Source organism: Lacerta agilis, chromosome 12 (assembly GCF_009819535.1).
Source record: "Lacerta agilis isolate rLacAgi1 chromosome 12, rLacAgi1.pri, whole genome shotgun sequence".
Taxonomy (NCBI): Eukaryota; Metazoa; Chordata; class Lepidosauria; order Squamata; family Lacertidae; genus Lacerta; species Lacerta agilis.
In genome coordinates this window covers 17,147,891-17,168,328 of record NC_046323.1, presented here as the reverse complement: position 1 = coordinate 17,168,328, position 20,438 = coordinate 17,147,891, and the positions used below count along the sequence as shown (strand labels likewise).

The 20,438-nt window shown below is 43.7% G+C and overlaps 2 protein-coding genes across 3 annotated transcripts; one reads left to right on the top strand and one right to left on the bottom strand.

Moving 5' to 3' along the window:
* Positions 1-1,111: 1,111 nt before the first annotated feature.
* On the bottom strand, positions 1,112-9,417 carry NKIRAS1 (NFKB inhibitor interacting Ras like 1). Of its 2 annotated transcripts, none has more exons than XM_033166212.1 (3): positions 9,291-9,417; positions 7,335-7,576; positions 1,112-1,396 (listed from the first exon to the last, which is right to left on the bottom strand). In XM_033166212.1, exons 1-3 carry the CDS (start codon positions 9,382-9,384, stop codon positions 1,157-1,159), a joined length of 576 nt encoding a protein of 191 aa, XP_033022103.1. In that variant the 5' UTR covers positions 9,385-9,417; the 3' UTR covers positions 1,112-1,156. The 2 variants fall into 2 exon arrangements, with proteins under 2 accessions (XP_033022103.1, XP_033022104.1); XM_033166213.1 differs by lacking the exon at positions 1,112-1,396 and adding an exon at positions 5,666-5,838.
* A 2,199-nt stretch (positions 9,418-11,616) lies between these two features.
* RPL15 (ribosomal protein L15) lies at positions 11,617-16,434 on the top strand. The gene is made up of 4 exons (XM_033165496.1): positions 11,617-11,710; positions 13,626-13,807; positions 14,299-14,435; positions 16,077-16,434. The coding sequence occupies exons 2-4, from the start codon at positions 13,636-13,638 to the stop codon at positions 16,380-16,382; spliced, it is 615 nt and encodes a 204-aa protein (XP_033021387.1). The 5' UTR covers positions 11,617-11,710; positions 13,626-13,635; the 3' UTR covers positions 16,383-16,434.
* Positions 16,435-20,438: the final 4,004 nt, after the last annotated feature.

Here is a 20,438-nt window from a genome sequence, read left to right as displayed (position 1 = left end):
TAAGCCAAACCCCGACTGCTTTTATGTGGGCTTGACTCTCCCTTGTGAAAATCTGGTCCCTCTACTCCAGGATGTGCATTATAAAACGAACAAGCTGGATCTGCAACAAAAGGTCGCAGTGTTAAATAATCCTGATTAGGGTTTCAGCTGACCATGCCGTTTTCTCCATTCAATCTCCTCCCATTTTCTGTCCCACAACCCAATAATAGCAGACGGCATTTCATGCCCACTAAACATTCTCACTCCTCACTACCCCTAATTTTTTCACCAAAATGTTTTCCCCCCCCCCCTCCACTTTGACAAATCCCTGGGTTCTCCCGAGGCTTCAGATGCCTCCATCTTGTGCAGAGATTTTGGCCACAAAAATATGCAGAATCAATGAATTCACTATTAGTATACAAAGGATGCGAGAGGCTTGCCCTGTGAGAGTGGAGCATTTGCAAACGAGCTCACTCTTATCAGATTTTTCTAGGTGTGCAATTGACTGGCGAGCATCCATACCCTCCCCATCTTTTTCAGTCACAATGTTTTATGGCTTGCTGTCCACACCGGTGGGCAGTTTGAAAAAATGCATCAGGTTCTCTCAGTCCTTCTTCCTCCATCCTGCATACCCTTTCATTCTGGGCAGGTATGCAAGTATTTCTATAGCTTGTGTGTGTGTGTGGGGGGGGGGGGACGCGGGTGCCTAGGGCTTGCTGATCAGAAGGTTGGCGGTTCGAATCCCCGTGATGGGGTGAGCTCCCGTTGCTCGGTCCCAGCTCCTGCTCACCTAGCAGCTCGAAAGCACATCAAAGTACAAGTAGATAAATAGGTACCGCTCCAGGTAAACGGGGTTTCCGTGCACTGCTCTGGTTCGCCAGAAGCAGCTTAGTCATGCTGGCCACATGACCTGGAAGCTGTACGCTGGCTCCCTCGGCCAGTAACGCGAGGTGAGCGCCGCAACACCAGTCGGACATGACTGGACCTAATGGTCAGGGGTCCCTTTACATACATACATACATACATAATCTCCCCTTTAGAAACAACAGCCGAGAAACTGCATACACAAGTTTACTAACTGCAGCGTCAAACTCTGCTAGCACTTGAGGAAGCACAGAAGGAACAGCGCAAAGCACAACCAACAACTCAAGACATTCTTCCCTGGTTGAAATGTCCTTCAGCTGTCGTCGTTATTGCCTTTGGGCTTCCGCCCGGGCAAAGGAAAAGCCGACTTGTTCTGGGCCTGAGAGAGTTTGCTTGCCAGCATAGCAAAGGGCTCTACCAACGTCCTTCCGTCCGTTACCGTCACTTCCCACAGCTTCACCTTCTCGAGTTTGGCCCACTGCTGAGCCACGGCTGCCTCGACTTGCCTTTCCTCCACCAGGTCAGCTTTATTGCCTAAGACAACAATAGAGCCCTGAAAAAAGGAAGGAAGCAATCAGTCAGAAATGCAGAGAGACTCAGTGACAAAGCACAGGCTTTGCGTCCAGTTCAGTCAAGGAGCGGAAAGCTGCTCTGTCTCCCATGAGACCTCCAGTCATTCTGAGGAGGCAACATTTAGCTCAATGGACCAAGGGTCAAATTGCATTTTTATTCTAAGGTGCTGCCTTTGATGGAATCTGTATACCACAGGGTAAGCTACATAGTGCCCTCCAGATCTTCTTGGTCTACAAATCCCCATCACCCTTGTCCACTGCTCTGCAAGTTAGAACTGATGCTGTTGGCAATGGTCAAGAACGATGGTTACTATAGCGGCTATAGCATAACAACACCTTGCTGGCAATGGTCAGGCATCATGGGTGTTGTAGCCCAACAACACTTGGTGTTGTTGGCAATGGTCAGGGATTATGCGTATTGTAGTCCAACAACACTTGATGTTGTTGGCCAGGCATAGGCAAACTCGGCCCTCCAGACGTTTCGGGTCTACAATTGCCATCATCCCTGGCCACTGGAGGGCCGAGTTTGCCTATGCTTGTTGTTGGCAATGGTCAGGAATCATGGGTGTTGTAGTCCAACAACATCTGCTGGGCACCAAATTGGCCACTCTTGCCATATATCAATCCATGTAATTTGTTGGTTAAAAAAAAAAGTCAGACACTACTAAGATGGTATTAGGTTTCAAGAGGAGCCCAAGATGTCAGAGAATTGCTCCCAATTTCTAAAGCCCAGTGACTAAGGTTGCCTGTGCAAAAGTATCCTTGGCATGTTGTGAAGTATCGAAAAATACAAGCGGCTGCAAGCCCAGAAACAGATAGCGGCCAGGAAACCAGCAGGTGAGCATATTAAATTATAGTACTTAAATATGGCTCTTCTTTCCTACAAAACATGACATAGGGATGTAGCTATGAGCTACGAGATTATTCAGGCAGGACACTCCAAATCCAGAACACAGGCATGCCAAAGGCTTTGCGTGTGTTCAGCTCTGCAGTTATGTAAGACTCTTGTAAGATGACAAAGGTGTATTACTTCACTTCCTTCAGCCTGTCATAAGGCAGCCCTGTTGCGTTTTGGGGCCCCGCCTGCACATTTTGCTGAGTAGGTCTCTGACATTTGCCCCAAAGTATGATGGTAACAGACTGCATTGTGGCTGGTTTTGAAGCAAGTTGTGATTGAGATTGTTCCCGGCTGGTTTTCAACCCGCACCGTCCTTTTAGCTCTTGCCAGTCTAACTGCAAAGTTAGTTATTCTCCTTTTCTTTCCTAAAGCGATTACTCCAGTTCTCAGCTTTGCTTCTTTCTCCGCTCAGTTCTGCTGCCTGTTTTCTTTTCTTTTGGATCTTCTTTCCCCCAGTTCTTTCCTTTACTGATGTCCTTTGGCTTCTTCTCAACTGCCTTCCCTTCTCCCTATTTGCCTTATCACAGTCATGGCTGGCGCCCAATGGTACTCGTAAGGCAGGAGGCAGGGAGGTCAACAGTAGGTGGCGCCAGAGATGAGTAATTCTACACTTGTCCCCAGCCTCCTCCCTACTGAGTTCTAACAAGGCAACACTGAAACAACATTTACAGCGCTACGATTCCACTTTAAAAAGTCATAGTTTCCTCCAAAGAATTCTGGGTTAAAATTCCCAGCATTCCCTGTGAAGAGGGGCTGATTGTGCACTTTTCTGGTCCTGTGCAAATCTGAGGGATCAAAAAGGGGGATTGTATAACTTACAAAGACCCTTTTTAATGCCTGAAGACATTTTATCTGAATTTTTATTTTAAAATATTAAATTATTGTTATTTACATTGGATAGTTTCTTATTATACACCGCTTATAATTAAGCGGCATATAAATTTTTGAAATAAAATTCTCTAATGTCCCTAATTATAATTCTCTAATAATTCTCTAATTATAATTACTGAAATTATTCTAGTAACTTGCTACTAATTTATTTGACCAGAGTAGCTGTTCACTTTTCACAATTTGATTCTCTTGTGGGTTTTTTTAAGATTATTCCCTTGCTCCTGGTTATTTTATCAAATCCCTACTGTTCTTGAATTTGCATCTAAGGAATCAGGAAGTAGAATATATGGCACTATTCAAACAAACCTTGTTCTCTCTTCTAAAGGTGAGCGACAGAGACAGTGTCTTAACAATATTTGAATTGTACGGTTTTGATTTTGAGCTGCATTGAATTACGACCACAGATTAAAGGGTATTCACGACTGGCTCCGTCCTTTGTTGTGTCGAACTACGAACCCCACAGGAATGCAAATACTTTCAAACCGCTAACATTAAAAAGGAGAAAAATCTATTCTGCCTCACGGTTAAAACGGAGGAGAGGAATCACAAGGGATCTTTCTGTGCAGCAAGATGACTCAGTTGATTACTTGCTCACAGGAGAGGCAGCCTGTGTTTGCAGATTACTTGATGCAATGTGCAGAGTCAAATTAGGAAGCAGTATCCTAAATAGCACTGCTATGACAACCGATTATGTAATTGGATTAGCCAGGAAAGAAACTTCGTAGTAAACAAGGCAGTTAGTGGTACTGCGCTGTTATTAACAACCTGTTTCACTTTTCTGATCTATTAATAGCTGGTTTTAATGACTCGCCCTGGTCCAGCAACATATCTGTGCACCATTAAGGACTGCCCATAGATAGCCCTGGCGAGAGAATCTGCAATACCACAAATCAGCTGTTTGGGGGAGAAAGAGAAAAGCAGGGGCTAAATTTAACCCCCTTCAAACAGCTGATTTGTGCTGTATTGCTTCTGACTGTTGATAACGTATGCCCGCGGTTCCACAGGGACACCATGGGACCCTCATATACCTAAGGCACCCTGTCCCTTCCAATTCTCAGTTTTATTTTAAATCAAGGTCTTTTGCTTGGGGGTGGGGAGAGTGCTTGTTCTGGTGGTGGGGGGGGGGGTTAGACAGCATTTTATTTCTCTGTGCTTTATTTGGCTTTCTGTGGGTCTAGGGCGTTTCCCCTGCTATAATTATAGTTCGGGAAGGATTATAGTGCCCCTGTAGATCTTCCTTTCCGTTTTCAAACATTTCAACCCTCCCAATGCGTAGCTTCATCCACAAACCACCTGTCCTCTCCCAGCACACAGCAGGACGGGCCCTACACATGCAACAGAATTGGGCGTGTGTTAAAATGGACTGTACTGTACAATTATGGCTTACAAGGAGAGCACACAACTTTTGAATGCTCAGCCATGTTGTTGTTGCTTTATATATACTTTTTTTCTAAATTTTTCCAAAATTTCACACATATACATTTCAATACATAATAAAAACTCCCCCTCCCCGACTTCCCACCCCCTTTTCTATGCTGTTTCTGTTTCTCTCCCTCTGCTGTCTTCTATCGCTTAAACCTCGACAAAACTACGGTAATTTTTAATCCCTTCTGTTGCTCATAGTTCAAATCCTCCTTGCTCATCGTATTATAGTATTGCTCATCATATTATAATATTTCTTTAAATAATCTGAGAAGCGTTTCTATTCTTCCACAAAACCTCTATCATTAGGTTTTCTTTATTTCAGCTGTTAACTTTGTCAAATTTGCATATTGCTCATCCATTCTTCTTCAGTGGGTTATTTCTGCTTCTTCCCTGTTGTTGCCTTTTAAAAGTAAAATAAATAAATAATAAACCTTTTTTTGTCACTACACCACCTGTGTCCAGTGAAATTAAAAGCTGCCTGTGAATAGAAATTAGCACTTGGGGGAAGAAAATGTTCCCTCGCCCTTACTTCGTTGAGTCTTTGACGCAGGGGAGCATTCGAAAATGCGACGTGGTCCATTTTACTCCTCACAGGTCCAGACTGAGCAGAGCATTGAAAGATTACTTCCCAGAATAGGTTTAAACTACTTCCCTTAACTTCACTGAGTCTTGCGGTCTGTATGTCAAAGTCAGGAATGCTATGAAATGTGCGGTGATGAAACAGAAGCGATTGGTTGCGCTGCGGGCAGGTCCCATTTTCGGGGAATGCTGGGAATCCACTTCCTCCTTTACACAAGGCTCAGGATACACAATCAAAGGAGAACACTAATGGATCCCTCTGACTGCTATGGTATGAAAATTTAGCAAGGGCCTCTTTCTAATGCAAACTTAATCAATGCAACCGGCAAGCTCTGAGTTACTTTGCTCTGACAACAGCCAAACATTACATAACTGCAGTCTTGTGCTGACTTGCTTTAAATGGCCCCAGATGAATGCTTCCTTTTTTTTTCTTTTTTGTTACAGGCACTTAGTTAAGAGATCCATTAGGGATTCACTCTCTCTTTACATATAGAATTTATTGCAGGAAAATACACAAGAGCCCTGCGTAGGTGATACTGTTCAGCTTGCTGAGCTGCAGCAGTCGATTAGCAAACATTGATGAAGCCATTTCCCTGTGAAGGGTCTGATTTAGTAGCCGTGGTGAAACCCCTAAAAAAAAAACCCTAATTAAATCCATTATCTTAGTATTACTGTTATAATAGTTTTTATCCCGACACTTTTCCTCGGCACCTTACAAACTAACTTTACAGATTATGGCAGAAGATGCTATTAGGGCAAAAAGCACTTCCAGCCCGTTTTTATTTATTTACAACATTTAGAGGGCATCTTTATCTTCCAAGGAGCTCAAGGCGGTGTCCGTGGTTCTCATCCCCCCCCCCATTTAATCCTCACAACAACCCTGTGAGGTAGGTTAGGCTAAGAGAGGGTGACTGACCTGAGGTCATCCAGTGAGCTTCGTGGCTGAGAGGGGATTTGAAACCTGTTCTCCCAGGTCCTAGTTCAACACTCCATGGGAACCAGCTCCCCCCCCATTAAAATATTTGAGGGGGCTGGGCCCCCCCCCCAAGTTAATGGGCATTGTCATTCAAATGGCATGTGCTCGCCATGTCATGCAGGATGGCACATTCTAACCCCGTAATTTCCAACCCCGTAATTCTGCGACATTCTAACCCCGTAATTCTGCGACATTCTAACCCCGTAATTCTGCAAAATTCTAACCCCGTAATTCCCAATGTGGGGCAAACGCCCCACAGAGGCGCAATTTGATTTTTAAGGGGGGGGGAATTCGAGAATGAGTTATTAACAGTTAATGGCCTTTTAGGCTTCCTCCACGTGAAAAGGAGTTCACTTTTTGAATAATAAGAATTATATGTCACCGGGGGCGGGCACCGGGATTTTAGAGATGCTTAGGTGGGTCATTGCCAAAAAAAAAGTTGGGAACCACTGCTCTAACCATTATGCCACGCTTCTTCTTTTGCAAGGAAAGATGGCGTAAAGGGCCACACCATTTGTTATCAGCCAATGTCTTGTGAATGACTTCTGTTAATTACGTAATTAGCACCGTCTGTACTTTCTGCATTTCACTTCACTGTGACCTCACTGCTTAGTGTGTTTACAAGTGTCCCACCCCAAAAAAGTGGATTAAGCTTATGTCTTAATAAATGGGTTGTTTATGATGCCAAAAACACTTGCAGTTGTTTCTGACGCAACAGACTAACAAGGAAATACTTATGGCGGGTTTTAAGAACCTTTTGCAACCACTCTTTTCAAACACTGCAGCTCACATTAAGCCTTGCGACTATGAGACCTTGCTTTTAATTTGGCAGTTACCCTTTGCAAAGGAGACAAGCATCTAATGTGAAAGGAGAGACACTAAAAGACTAAAAAAACTGCTGGTCGGCAGAGCAAGTGACCCCTTTGCTGCTTCCTGCAAGGGGGTTATTCATAGCTGAGGCCTTTTACTCCTGTCCCATCTCTGCACACAACTACGCTGAACGTTTAAAATTGCATTGTCTGTGGGTTAATAAGTAGTTTGGGACACCTGCCTTTTAGGTGATAAGCTCATTTTCCCTGGTACATCATGTTCCCTTTATCATATCTTAGATGCGACTGAAGGGATTGGGGTTTTTGTTCGTTTGTTTTACCTCTCTTTTGTCTCTACACTTGTCAATCTCCTTCTTGAGCCAGTCAGCTCTTTCAAAGGATTCCAGGCTGTTCACGGCATAGACGAGAACAAAGCCGTCCGCCATGGAGAAATAATGTTTGGGGAACTCCTCTCCTTCTTGCACCCCCCTGGTGTCGTACAGGCGCAACTGTTCTTTCACTCCTCGGTCGGTTTCAGCCAAAGCCACATACACGTCTTCGCTTGTCGCGCTGCATTCTGCACCTATTGTTTTCAAAAAGGAGAAATAAGAGTTCTTAGCAAACATATTCAAAAACACATATTGCACACCAAAGCTGCTTCCCTTGCACCCCCCCCCCCCAAATATGTTTCAGCGATTAGTAACTGTATGGTGGTTTTGACACCCTGTTTCCTACTGATCAAATCATGGCTTGCTTCCTGTTGTAATCAGCTCTGGCCTGGACCAATTCACAAAAGGTGCATCTATACAAGCAATTGTTTTGTGTTTGTTTTGTATTTGGTATGAATACCTTCATACTGTTGTGGCTTATGGCCAAACAAGTACGCACTTACTCAAGACCCATATTAATAGTACTAAATGCAAAAGGTGTGTTTCTCTCCCCCCACCCCACCCCAGTCAAATCGAAAATATATTAAGGTCTTGCAGACACAGCCCTCGAGAGTTGAATTCTGGCCCTCCTGAAACTTTATGCAAAGACAACGAACGCTCAAGCACACTTCACTGGGGAAACCCAGCCAGATGGGCAGTGTATAAATTATTATTTATAATTACTACTACTACTACTACTACTACTACTATCTCACCTTGAGTATGTTCACATTATAGCTTACTCCACACCCAATGAACACTGACTGCTAGTTTTTCAAGCCGCATTCCAACATTAGCCATAGTCCATGTCGATCCTACAGTTTCTTGGCAAATACTGCTCTTTGAGGCCTTTTCTCCCTCAAACCAGCTTCAATCCTATTAGAAAACTGGATGTGAAATAAGCAGTAATGCGAACATACCCTAACAGGTATGTCATGCTGGTGTGGATAAGCACACACAAGGTGGGGTTGCAGGGGTGGGGAAACCAAAAATGCCATGCACATCCCCATCTCCTCTGTGGTGCAAATAACTCTGTGCAAATGCAGTCTGGAACGTGTTAATGTGAACATACTCATGAGTGGACTATCTATCCCACCTCCAGCTATGTCAAAGATGCAAAACCTGTGGTCCTCCACATGTTGCTGGACTTTTAACTCGAAAATCCCTGACTCTTGGCCGTGCTACATGGGACTGATGGGAACAAGTGTTCAACCACATCTGGAGCCCCACAATTTCCCCCTCCCTGTGCTACGTGGCCCAGGTGAGAGGACCTTCCTCCTCTCTCCGCAACTTGCCTATAGTCCCTGCCAACTTGCCCCTTTCTCCAGCTGTATCCTCAAATGCAGCACTATTTATTATTATTATTTTCCAACAGGAGTGACTGGAAGTTATTCATCTATACAAGAAAATGAAATATGTGCCCTCGGGGACTGTGGGAGACCTAGGATGTACATCTACAGGAGAGGGAGTGAAAATATGGTGACAGGGTTGCGTGTTCCAGTTTTCTGCCTCCAGGTTTGCCATGAGCTCAGTTTTCAGGAAATCAAAAAGTATATTCCTAGGGCTAGAGTTTTCCTACAGTCCTGCAAACTCCCCTGCCCCAGGCTATTCTAAGCAGACAGCCAGGCAGATGAACACGCCGAACAGTCCTCAGATTTGTGCTTCTACACTGGCTGGCACACACTTCTGTGACTGTCACACATTTTGACAAGCAACAAGTTTGCTACTCGTCATCAACAAGCAATGTCGTTGAGAACCGCTTTACCGGCACCATCCCAGCCGTGCCACAATTATTGTATCGGTTTATTTGTTAAATAAGAAAAGCAGGCACCTGTAAGCGTCTTCGGAAGGGCATAAGGGGTCTCTTACCCACATCGTGGTTGCCATAGAGGACCTGCTCCAGAATGGCGGTTTTCCCCACCGAGGCCATTCCACAAACCAGCACTTTGTAGCCCTTCCCCATCTTCTTTCAGGTTGCGAAGACTGGGCCGGGGAACAATCCTGTCCAAGCACCACAAAAGTGTGTTAAAGTTAAAGTGCGGCTTAAATTCACGACCTTACAAAAATTGGCTTTTACGATATCGCTGCGGAAATGGACATACGGTAAAACAGAACAAAAAATATTTTTCTTGCCGATTTGCGAGCTCGAGACTGTTGTGCAATTAATTCTAATGTCATTCATCACTTTCCCCATACTTTACAGTGCAGTATTGATTTTTTAATTTACATTTACGGTGCTACGATTTACGGGTGTGAGTGCCTGTGGAATTGTAGCAATTGAATAGCGATTTGCGATTTTAGTGATTGTACGGCAACTTTTGAGGGCTTGCAAGATCAAAGGCTTGAATTGGATTGGTAGATGGTAAAATAAAATCCCTATTCTAGTCTCTGAATCTAATGGACTTTTTTCTTTTTCTCTTCAATTTTAAGGGAGCGGCTTATTTTTGGGTATTGTCTTCCCCCCCCCCTTGAATTTTAAAGCTACGGCTTATTTGCGGGTGCGGTTTATATTCGAGCCAATATGGTAGGATCCCAGGTTCAAATGCTGCTGATCTTAAAAGCTCATGAGGAGCAATGCAGCTGCAATCATGATAAGCCATGTTCCAGCTCACTGGGACATGCCAACCAGGCCAGCGAATGGCAGCCTTTTCAGACACGGACCTTTCCCAGCCCAGTTAAGGAATGCCAGGGATTCTACATGCCAAGCATGTGTGCTAACAATGAACTATGGCGTTTACCTCCTGTCAGGAATAGGGGTCCCTTCTGTTTCTAAGGGGTTGCATGTGCACAGCCCCCAGATTAAGGGTGCGATAGTGGCGTCAAATGGATTATTTACGTTGCAAGGACTGTCAGGTATTGGACAATAACAGACTATTAAAAGACTACAGGCCGTGACTATTTGGCACATGTGCAACTGACATGCGACCGCCAACACACAAGAGGGCAGAACGGGGTGTTGCCGCCCATATTTTGAGGAGATTCATAGAAACACAAGCACAAGAGTTCCCTCTTCATGCATAAGCAATGCAGAAAAACCTTTTATCTGCCCCATAATTGGTGTGTGTGCCGGTTAGATTGTTGGGCCTGGATAGTAGAAACTGGGTTTCAATCCCACTTTCACCATCAGGCTCACCAGATGAGTGCAGCTCAGTTGCGCTTTCAGCCTAGCGTGCCTCACAGGGTCGTTGTGAGAACGAAACAGAGTTAACTGTTCCTTGGAAAGATAGGCTACAACCGTGAAAAAAATACATAATCCCAAATTGTGATTTTAAGCATGGAAGAAGAGGAGGGTGCTGCTTATCTTGTTTCCCACTGCCTTCTAACCCTCAAAAACTATTCAACCCGGTATTAGGAATTGTAGGTACCGACATCCCAAAGGAGCAGAAAATATGACAACAGCAGCACGGGTGTTACTAGCCCAGAGATGGAAAGAAGACAAAGTTCCTACCAGAGAGGAATGGCAAATCAAGCTATTGGACTATGCCAAAATGACAAAATTGACCGGAAAGCTCAGGAACTAAGAAGATAAAAACTTCAATAAAGAATGGGGGGGGGGGAATTGTAACTTATTTAGGAGACCACTGTAAGCAGATGAAAACATTAGCAGGATTCTAAAATGCTTGCAATATAGCAATATCATGGACAGCATGGAGAGATATAAAATACGGATTAGGAAATAATACACAGTCGAAAAAGTTGACAATAGAATCCATGGAGGGGAGGGAGGGAAGTCTGGGGATTCAGAGAAATCTCTAAATATGGATATGTATTTTGAATTGTTCTAACTCTACTCTTGCAAAACCAAATAAAAATTATTTCACAAAAAACGCTTCAAACCGGGATGAATTTCGAGTTCACCTTGAACTAAAAAGGCAGACACGACCCCTTTTTCCAATGCCAAGTCTCAACCCTGGAAGCTGCAAAAAAAGAGAAAAAAGTAGAGGTGAGAGTTCCTTTGAGCGTATCCAGAGCGCACTGCTCAAAGCATTATCTCTGCATTGTTTGCACTTAAGGAGAAATGCTTCTAGGGGAAATTACATGACTTTCCGGGAAATCTAAAGCAGACACTGCTCCTAGCAGGAATCCATGAATCTGCGGAACGAGCCCGCGATCCCTCCGGCGTTTTCTTCCAAGCCTGCTAAGGCACGTGGCCTCTTGAACTACATTTCCCAGCAGGCACCTGAGCGCAGCCCTTTCCCCCCCTCCTCCTTCCTCTTGGACGTCGCTGCGTTGCCGCAAAGCCTTGTGGGGAAGCAGGCCTCTTCCTTTCCGGCTCCGGGCGCCGCTAGGTAAGGTTGGCGAGCTGGAGGCTGCCCGTAGTTTAATCCGTCGGCATCCTAATTCGGGGAGGCCTCCCGGGGTCCGCTCGGGGCGAGAGGCAGGTCGGGGTCTCTAAGCGAGGGGAGGCCGGGGAGGCATAGGTCCGACGGGGTTCGGGTTGGGAAGGCGGCGTGGCCTGGGCCTACGGACCGAGGCGGCTCCGCCAGACGGAGCTTGCAGAGGCCGAGAAGGAAGACTGAGAGAATCATAGAGTTGGAAGGGACCCCGAGGGGCATCTAGTCCAACCCCTGCTATGCAGGAATAAGCTCATGAGCACAAGTTGCGGAGGCCTAAAAAGGCTGGAGGTCGGGCGCTGCTTGCTCCTGGGTAAACCTCCGAGGAGGGACCATTAATTGCTCATCGGGGTAGAGCACATGCTTTCCGTGTAGACGGCCCGGGTTCCAGTCCTGACACCAACCAATACATGGGGTTAGGTAGCAAGCAGGTGGTGGTAGGAGCCACTGCCAGCCGCATCAGATGGTTTATTTATGTATCTATCACATCCGTCTCCTCTTTTAAGATAGGTGGGCTTCCGGGATTTTGCTTTTGCAATCAAGTGGTGCATGCATCGTACGAAGCAAGTAGACAATAAATATCCTGACCTGGTCTCGGGAAGCTTTATTGTGCCCACGCGACTTAAAACAAGTGAGAACTCTTTGAAGTTTCAAGTTAGTCACCTTTAGGCGCCAGGCAAAAATGTCCCTTTTTAACCAGGCCTTTGGTTGACCTGATCAACATTCTGTACCCTTTAAAATGTGGCTCTTTTGGAGGGGGGTGTTATTGGATTATTGTTTCTATTTTGATTCTATATATTGTGATCTTTTTTGTGAACCGCCCTAAGACCTCCAGGTATAAGGCGGTATATAAATTCAGTAAATGAATGAATGAAAGCCTGTGTGTTTGTGTTCTGATTGGGTAATTGGGTAAAGGAGTGAGTTCTATGAAAAGAATTGGGATCATGTATAGCTGGAAGGGACCACAAGGGTCATCTAGTCCAATCCCCTGCAGCACAGGAATCTTTTGCCTGATGTAGAGCTTGAATCCACAGCATTGAGATTGAGCCTCATACTCTACTGACTGAGCTGTTGAGTGACTGTTCTTTATGGATTTACTGGTAGGTTCTTGAGGGAATAAGGTACAGCCCCTGGATGCTACAAGAGCTTGCATTTGCTGAAGTTATTGGAAGGGACTTCACCAGGCTGGAAAACCATGCAAATCCTTAGTTGTTGTGGGCTGTCATGCCATAGATCAGTTGCAGGTCAGTGGTAGATCACAGGCTTTGCGTGCAAAGAGTCCCAAGTTATGTTCCTGGCAATTCCAGCAGCAGTGGGAAACATTCCAGTCTGAAACCCTGAAGAACTGCTGCCAGTCTCTGTAAACCAGGGATAGAGAAGCTGTGGTTTCCAGATGTTAATTATATTAGCAACTTTCATCAGCCCCAGTCATAGACCGTGGTCAGGAATAATGAAAAGTTGTAGTCCTGAATGCCAGAGGATCGGGATCCCTCGTATAAACAATGATAGGTTAATAGTCTGACAGAGTAAAAAGCAGCTTTGCTGCTATGTATCTCATACATACTATTGAAATAAAATCGAAAATTCTTTCTAGTAGCACCTTAGAGACCAACTGAGTTTGTTCCTGGTATGAGCTTTCGTGTGCATGCACACTTCTTCAGATACTATTGAAATGTTAATGACATATTAATGAAATCAAGCACTGTATAGATCAGCTCATAGGGGACAAAGTTGGTTTTGAGAGGTTTATGAACAAAATGTGTTTCGTTATGGACCACTTTATTACTAGAGAATGGACAACACAGTTGCTTTTTTGTTTTCTGAGAGCAATGAAACACAGTGTGATTTAAACGTATCTCTTTTTTTGCAGATAAGCCAGAATGGGTGCCTACAAATATATCCAAGAACTATGGAGGAAGAAACAGTCAGATGTGATGCGCTTCCTCTTGCGTGTCCGCTGCTGGCAGTATCGCCAGTTGTCTGCTCTGCACCGAGCTCCCCGTCCCACCAGGCCAGATAAAGCTCGCAGGCTGGGATATAAAGCTAAGCAAGGTAACTGCAACCTAAAGCATGTAGTGGACGTGAACTTGCACTAGTCACTTGGTTATGCACTAAATCTAGTAGTCCTGAGCAAAGATAGCTGTGTGCAATAATTCCTACTACTTATTGTAATTGTAACATGATAAGATAAAAGTAACCTTGCTTACCTTCCATGCAAGCATATAGGCAACTATCCTAAGCTACAAGAGCATCTCGGATAAGTCAGATGTTAGAATGGAAACTTTGTCTAAGACTATCCTGAGACTGGAAATCTTGCCACTATACTTGCATTCACACAGCTTAGACACGATTCCCATCATTTTTCATGCTTCGTGCAATCTCAGATGAACAAAAATAGACTGGGTTGTAAGTAGAGTATTTGTGGCATCATAAGCAAATTCAAAAATATTGCTAGAATGTACAACACAAATGCTAAATAAACTTTCTCTTGTAAAACTGCAGATTTCTTCACTGCTTTAACACATTATACTGTTGTGTCTTAGGTTACGTCATCTACCGCATTCGTGTTCGCCGTGGTGGTCGTAAACGTCCAGTTCCTAAGGGTGCTACTTATGGTAAACCAGTGCATCATGGTGTCAACCAGCTGAAATTTGCCCGGAGTCTGCAGTCTGTAGCAGAGGTGGGTATTGCTTGTGATCTGCATCAGTCTTTTGTATTGCCCACTGGTCCCACTGAAGCTTGATCAAATCTGTGTCGCATTGGCTTATCTCCTTTAATTCATGCCAAATTAGAAGAGTATTTGATGTGTATGAATCAGCTTTTATTATTGTTGAGTTGGTAAACTGATGGAGTAGCATTTATAGTAAGAATAAGGCAGTATGGTTAATAAATAATTATTTCCCAAAGAGCAGTTTTTTCAGTGTCAAGTTGGCATTTTGGAATTCTAGTTTCTAGGTGGCATATGGAAGTATTTTGGTTTGCAAGATGCTGTAGCCATCCTCTATAGAGACAAAGAACTGTCTTTGTTGTAAACTGAAATTAGATATGTACAGAAATCAGTGAAAGAGCCAGTGCATAAAACTATGTAACAGATTAGTGATTACCCTTTTTTGCTGTCAAATTGAATGTTCTCGGTGGTTACTGTCATTATATTTATGCACTTGTTACATTCCTTGTTCTTCAGATATCCACACTTTTTAAGTACAGTTGTACCTTGGTTCTCAAACTTAATCCGTTCCGGGAGTCCGATTGACTCCTGGAACTGTTCGAAAACCAAGGTGTGGCTTCCAGTTGGCTGCAGGAGCTTCCTGCACTCAAGCGGAAGCCACTTACTACCAGGTTTGCAGTGTTTGGGAGCCGATTTGTTCGACAACTTAGCCGTTCGGGAATCAAGGTACTACTGTATAGTATTTTGGGAAACATAGCACAGGGAAGTATTTTTTCAAGAAGTAGGATAACGTCAGGTACGGCAGCTAGGTGAGTTTAGTTGTGCTGTACAGTATTTGCTTTCCCCATTTCTTGGCCATATAGCATCTCTGTAATGAAGTAGATAGGGATGCAGGTGGCGCTGTGGGTTAAACCACAGAGGCTAGGGCTTGCCGATCAGAAGGTCGGCGGTTCAAATCCCTGCGACGGGGTGAGCTCCTGTTGCTCGGTCCCAGCTCCTGCCCACCTAGCAGTTCGAAAGCACGTCAAAGTGCAAGTAGATAAATAGGTACTGCTTCGGCGGAAAGGTAAACGGTGTTTCTGTGCGCTGCTCTGGTTCGCCAGAAGCGGCTTTGTCATGCTGGCCACATGACCCGGAAACTGTACGCCGGCTCCCTCGGCCTATAGAGCGAGATGAGTGCCGCAACCCCAGAGTTGGACACGACTGAACCTAATGGTCAGGGGTCCCTTTACCTTTTTATGAAGTAGATTGCAATTGTATGTTGTATTGTGGTAGCGATAACAAATCAATTTTCCTCCACTGGCCAGTTTGAAAGATAAAATGCTTGTTCATAGAATGGTAGAGTTGGAAGGGGTCCTGAGGATCATTTAGTCAAACCCTGTGCAATGCAGCTTTCCCTTACTGGGGTCGAACCTGCAGCCTTGGCATTATCAGCACCATGCTCTAACCAACTGAGCTATCCATCCCTGTAAGGAAAGTTTCTGTATGGAGAAGTCTTTGTTACTGTAATTCTTAAACGTCATGGCTAATGTTTGGTTCCTTTGTATGAAGCTTTTCACCATGTTTTCCTGATGCCTGTAATATTCGCAATCCCCATTTCCTCCCTGGTACAACTTTTACGTGCTTACGTGAGGTTTTTTCTCCCCCTGCTAGGAACGTGCTGGCCGCCATTGTGGAGCCCTGAGAGTACTGAACTCTTACTGGGTGGGTGAAGATTCCACCTACAAGTTCTTTGAAGTCATTCTGATTGATCCTTTCCACAAGGCTGTCAGGCGCAACCCAGACACCCAATGGATCACCAAGGCAGTTCACAAACACAGAGAGATGCGGGGGCTGACCTCCGCTGGCAGGAAAAGCCGTGGCCTTGGCAAGGGCCACAAATTTCATCACACAATTGGTGGCTCACGTCGCGCTGCTTGGAGGCGACGCAACACCTTGCAGCTTCACCGTTACCGCTGATTCTTTTGCATATAATTTTCTCGTTATAATAAATCAGCCAGAGTTCACATTTCCACTGTCTTGTGTTTTCATTGGCCACTGGGTGTAGCCCACATCAGCTCCTTTTAAAAGAATTAAGAATATTGCAATATATCCAGTATCTCTTCAATTACAGTTGTCACTTGAATAACAGGGTTATAAAATTCTGGTGAAGTTGAAAGCTTTTTGATGACGCATTGGCTGGTGGAACAGTGGGAACACGTGGAAGAGCTTTGACAAAAAAAATGCAATATACTCATCCAAAAATTCCCAGAAAGGTTTGTATAACTTAACATGCATATACACATGTGGAATTCAACTTTAGACCTACTCTGCATAGACTAATTGAGATTAATGAACGTAATTGACTGCTAGTAATTTCAGTAAAAGTAATTTCTGAGTAAATTTAATTCCACCATCGGTTGTGTGCAAGGTAACTACTGTTTTATCTTCTCTCATCAGTAATAGTCACCACAGTTAACACTAAGAAGATTCCTTAATGATAGAAGCAGCCTCAAATCTTGGTTAAGAGGGAGCCCTTGTTAAAGCTGGCAGAAGAAAAAAGTTGGAGGAGGATAGGAACATACAATCCCACTGTTCCTAATACTTCATTTTGTGATCTGTTTTCAAAACTGCTTGCTTTTAGCTGCTTGTTTATTTTTAGGTTGTATTTTGTACTGCATTGATTTTGCATAAGCCACCTTGGGTGCATTTGTAGGAAGGCAAGGTCCATCATAATTCAAATTTTACTAATGAACCTAACGGGGTGGCTATCTGTCTACTGAAATTTGAGCCTGTGGCTTCTAGATTGAAATACGCATGCCAGATCCTCATTAGCTTTCACACAAACTGACGGTGGACTCTTGTAATAAAGTGCTCATGTCTTAGCTTATACGCTGCAAAATGTGCTTATTACAGTTGCTTCATTTTTATTTTTTTACTAATTAAGTCTACATTGTTAGTATAAATGACTTTATAGCTGCCCAGCAAAGCTAGTTTAATACCAAGACAGTGCTTAAAACTCAATATAAGGATTGGGTAAGGTGCTGCTATTCTATTAAGAGCTACACAATGGAAAACAGCCTCCCACGTACTTCATAACCTGAGCGTGTTGAATAGTATTGGAGCACAGGCTCTTTCAACATTGCAAGTTTTCATAATTAACCATTGTCCGACCTTTTCATGCGGGAAACTGCACAGACTGACCCTGCTGTGTTAACTTGTGTATTTCCACAAGAGCTTTCATTAACTGGTTCTTCTCAGAATGGGTTATACAATCTTCATTCTGTTAACTAAATGTATAGCCGATAATTAGGTTTTTTTCAAAAACAGCTGGTTTTTAAAAATAAAAAGTTGGTTTCTTTGTTCTTGGCTATAGTAAAGAGCTGCATAGTAAGAGCATTCTTGTGCTTTGTTCTGTCAGGCTAAGAGAGTCACATGAAATGGTGTCTAGGAGTGAGCTATAGCTTGTAGTCTCATAGCTAGTATTATTATGCAACTCCTACAGCCAAGCTGGTGCCAGATAAATTGCTCTGCTTTCCTTTGGGCTACATCAGCAAAGCCAAGGTATGGGGTCATGCCATCTGGGCAACCCAGGACCTCCAGGCTTGCATCCTGGGGATGTTGCCAGTGCTGCTAACGCAGCGGTTTGACTTCACCCCTGTCTCAAAACAGACAGATGCCAACGACATTATATTGCATTTTAGGAATCAATTTAATTAATTGTATAATGTTTCCATTCTTCATATGCAGCAGTAGCTGAGAGTTATAGGAGACACGTAATTAGCATTTTTGAGAAAGGTGACGGGGGGGGGGCTGGCTGGCTAGATTTTACCCTTTATTACAAGGGTGAGGAGCAGATCCTGACAACCACTGCAAGCCCATTTTCACAGCTGGCCATCTGAATCACCTGACATCATGAGATCAGCTGACCCAAACTAAAAATAATAATAATTCATTGGCAGGGGAATAGCTTTGCCTGCAGAGGATCCTTCCTCTGACCAGCATCAATTCAAGTTAGTAATGCAAATGAATATTAGTGCTTGCAGCAAACCTGCTTTGGGCAAGCATTGGTTGCTCTATGGAGTCTCCCCCCACGGCTATCATAGGAAACTTGCTGTCAATGCCAATCAGCAAATGGGCATTGGTTTCAACCTTCAGTTGCCAGGGAACAATTAGGATCCCTTCAAGGCTCCCAATTTTAAACTGGCATTCACATTTCCACCTGCCCCATGTCTGATGTCACATAGGATGCATGTTGTGGAGCAGGCGTCCACACACTGAGCAAAATCTTGTGATGCCGAATTGGGGCTTAGGTCAAATGTGGCCTACGGGCCAGGGGTTCTACCATATCTGCTCTACTATTATCCCAGCCCAGATCAGGACCCTGTGCCTTCGGTGTTCTGAGGTGAGGAGAATAAATTGCATGACTGTATTTCTAGTGGAACCATCTCCTGTCAGCGCTGTGACTCTGCAATGATACTGTGACTGAAAGATGACATAGCGTTTAAGTTAGGTGTAATCACTGTGATGACGTGAAAATGATCAGCAGCAGGGCATAGGCTCTATTTTGCAATTGACAAAGAGGTCGAGTATTTCCACGCTGAATATCGTCTGCAACACTGCAATGTGATAATGTGTAGAAGAGTCTGGTTTCAGCATACAACTTATAAATTTCTAGGGAATAAGCATTAATTATGGATAAACCCAGAAGAAGTTGTAACTAAACATAAAAACCCATACCTGACTCATAAAGTTTGTATTTCAAAAAATAACCAAATACAATGATATGTTTCTGTAATATAGTACTGAAAACTGCAATGCAAATTGTTCCAGTGTTAAGAACAAGGGACATTTTTGTGTCTGCAAGAGGTATTATAGCAATATAGCCATGTTAATGTTGCAAAACACAAAGCAAACTAAAGATGAGTTGGCAGAAAACATGTTAAATATTTGCTTTGATTATTCTCTCAACCTTTCCCTGAATTTACAAATCTTCACAGCGGCTTATTTAAAAATAGCTATGCTTTGTTGGGCGGTATTTAGCCAGCAACATTAATTCCATCCTACAGCTCTGAACAACTTCTCCAGGATGCAGGAAGCTTCATCCACAAATATTTACCATGTTTCACATCCGAATGCGAAGCTTCTTATTTGTTTATTAAAACATTTCTATATCTCCTCCCTGTGGAACTCAAGGAGACAAATAACCACACAACTTTTAGGACATCTGAACGCAGCCCTGTCTTGGGAGGTTTTTAATGGTTGATGTTTCGTTATGTTTTTACATGTGTTGGAAGCCACCCAGAGTGGGCGGGGTATAAATGAAATAATTATACTATACTGTACTGTACTGCACTGTACTGTACAGTGGTACCTTGGTTGTCAGACGTAATCTGTTCTGGAAGGCTGTTTGACTTCCATGATGTTCGACAACCGAGGCACAAACAGCAGTCTCCAAAGTCAATGGAGACAATTGAAAAACACGCAGCAGAAGCTGTTCGACTTCCAAAAAGTGTTCGAAAACTGAAGCAGTTACTCCCAGGTTTTCGGCATTCAAAAACCAAAATGTTCGGCTTCCAATATTCTAAAAAACTGAGGTACCAATGTACTATACTATACATAATATTATTGATATCAATAATAATCATTATCACATTAAAACAGGAAGAACTCCAATTGAAAACTAGGATTCAGTTAAATTTATAATATTCTGAGACCATGAACCATTGAACTTCCTTGGAGGTTTTTAAGCAGAGGTTGGATGGAGATCTGTCATGGATGCTTTAGCCGAGTTTCGTGCATTGCAGAGGGTTGGACTAGATGACCCTTGGGTCCCTTCCAACTCTACAATTATCTGATTCCTTGAATTCCTGTGAGCTCCAAGGTCATTACTATTGCCAGCCCCTTTCCTAAGCTTTTCTGGAGATAAAACAAAATATAATAAAAAATTCCTTCCAGTAGCACTTTAGAGACCAACTAAGTTTGTTCTTGGTATGCACACTTCTTCAGATATAGATTCTCCCGCAAGCACCCTGC

Bases quoted from the DNA above. Each gene is read 5' to 3' on its own strand.
- RPL15 (XM_033165496.1), top strand. From the start codon at position 13,636: ATGGGTGCCTACAAATATATCCAAGAACTATGGAGGAAGAAACAGTCA. The intron at 13,808-14,298 runs GTAACTGCAACC...GTTGTGTCTTAG, and splicing joins GGGATATAAAGCTAAGCAAG to GTTACGTCATCTACCGCATT. The intron at 14,436-16,076 runs GTGGGTATTGCT...TCCCCCTGCTAG, and splicing joins GTCTGCAGTCTGTAGCAGAG to GAACGTGCTGGCCGCCATTG.
- NKIRAS1 (XM_033166212.1), bottom strand. From the start codon at position 9,384: ATGGGGAAGGGCTACAAAGTGCTGGTTTGTGGAATGGCCTCGGTGGGG. The intron at 7,577-9,290 runs GTAAGAGACCCC...TGAAAACAATAG, and splicing joins CTATGGCAACCACGATGTGG to GTGCAGAATGCAGCGCGACA. The intron at 1,397-7,334 runs GTAAAACAAACG...TCCTTTTTTCAG, and splicing joins AGTGTAGAGACAAAAGAGAG to GGCTCTATTGTTGTCTTAGG.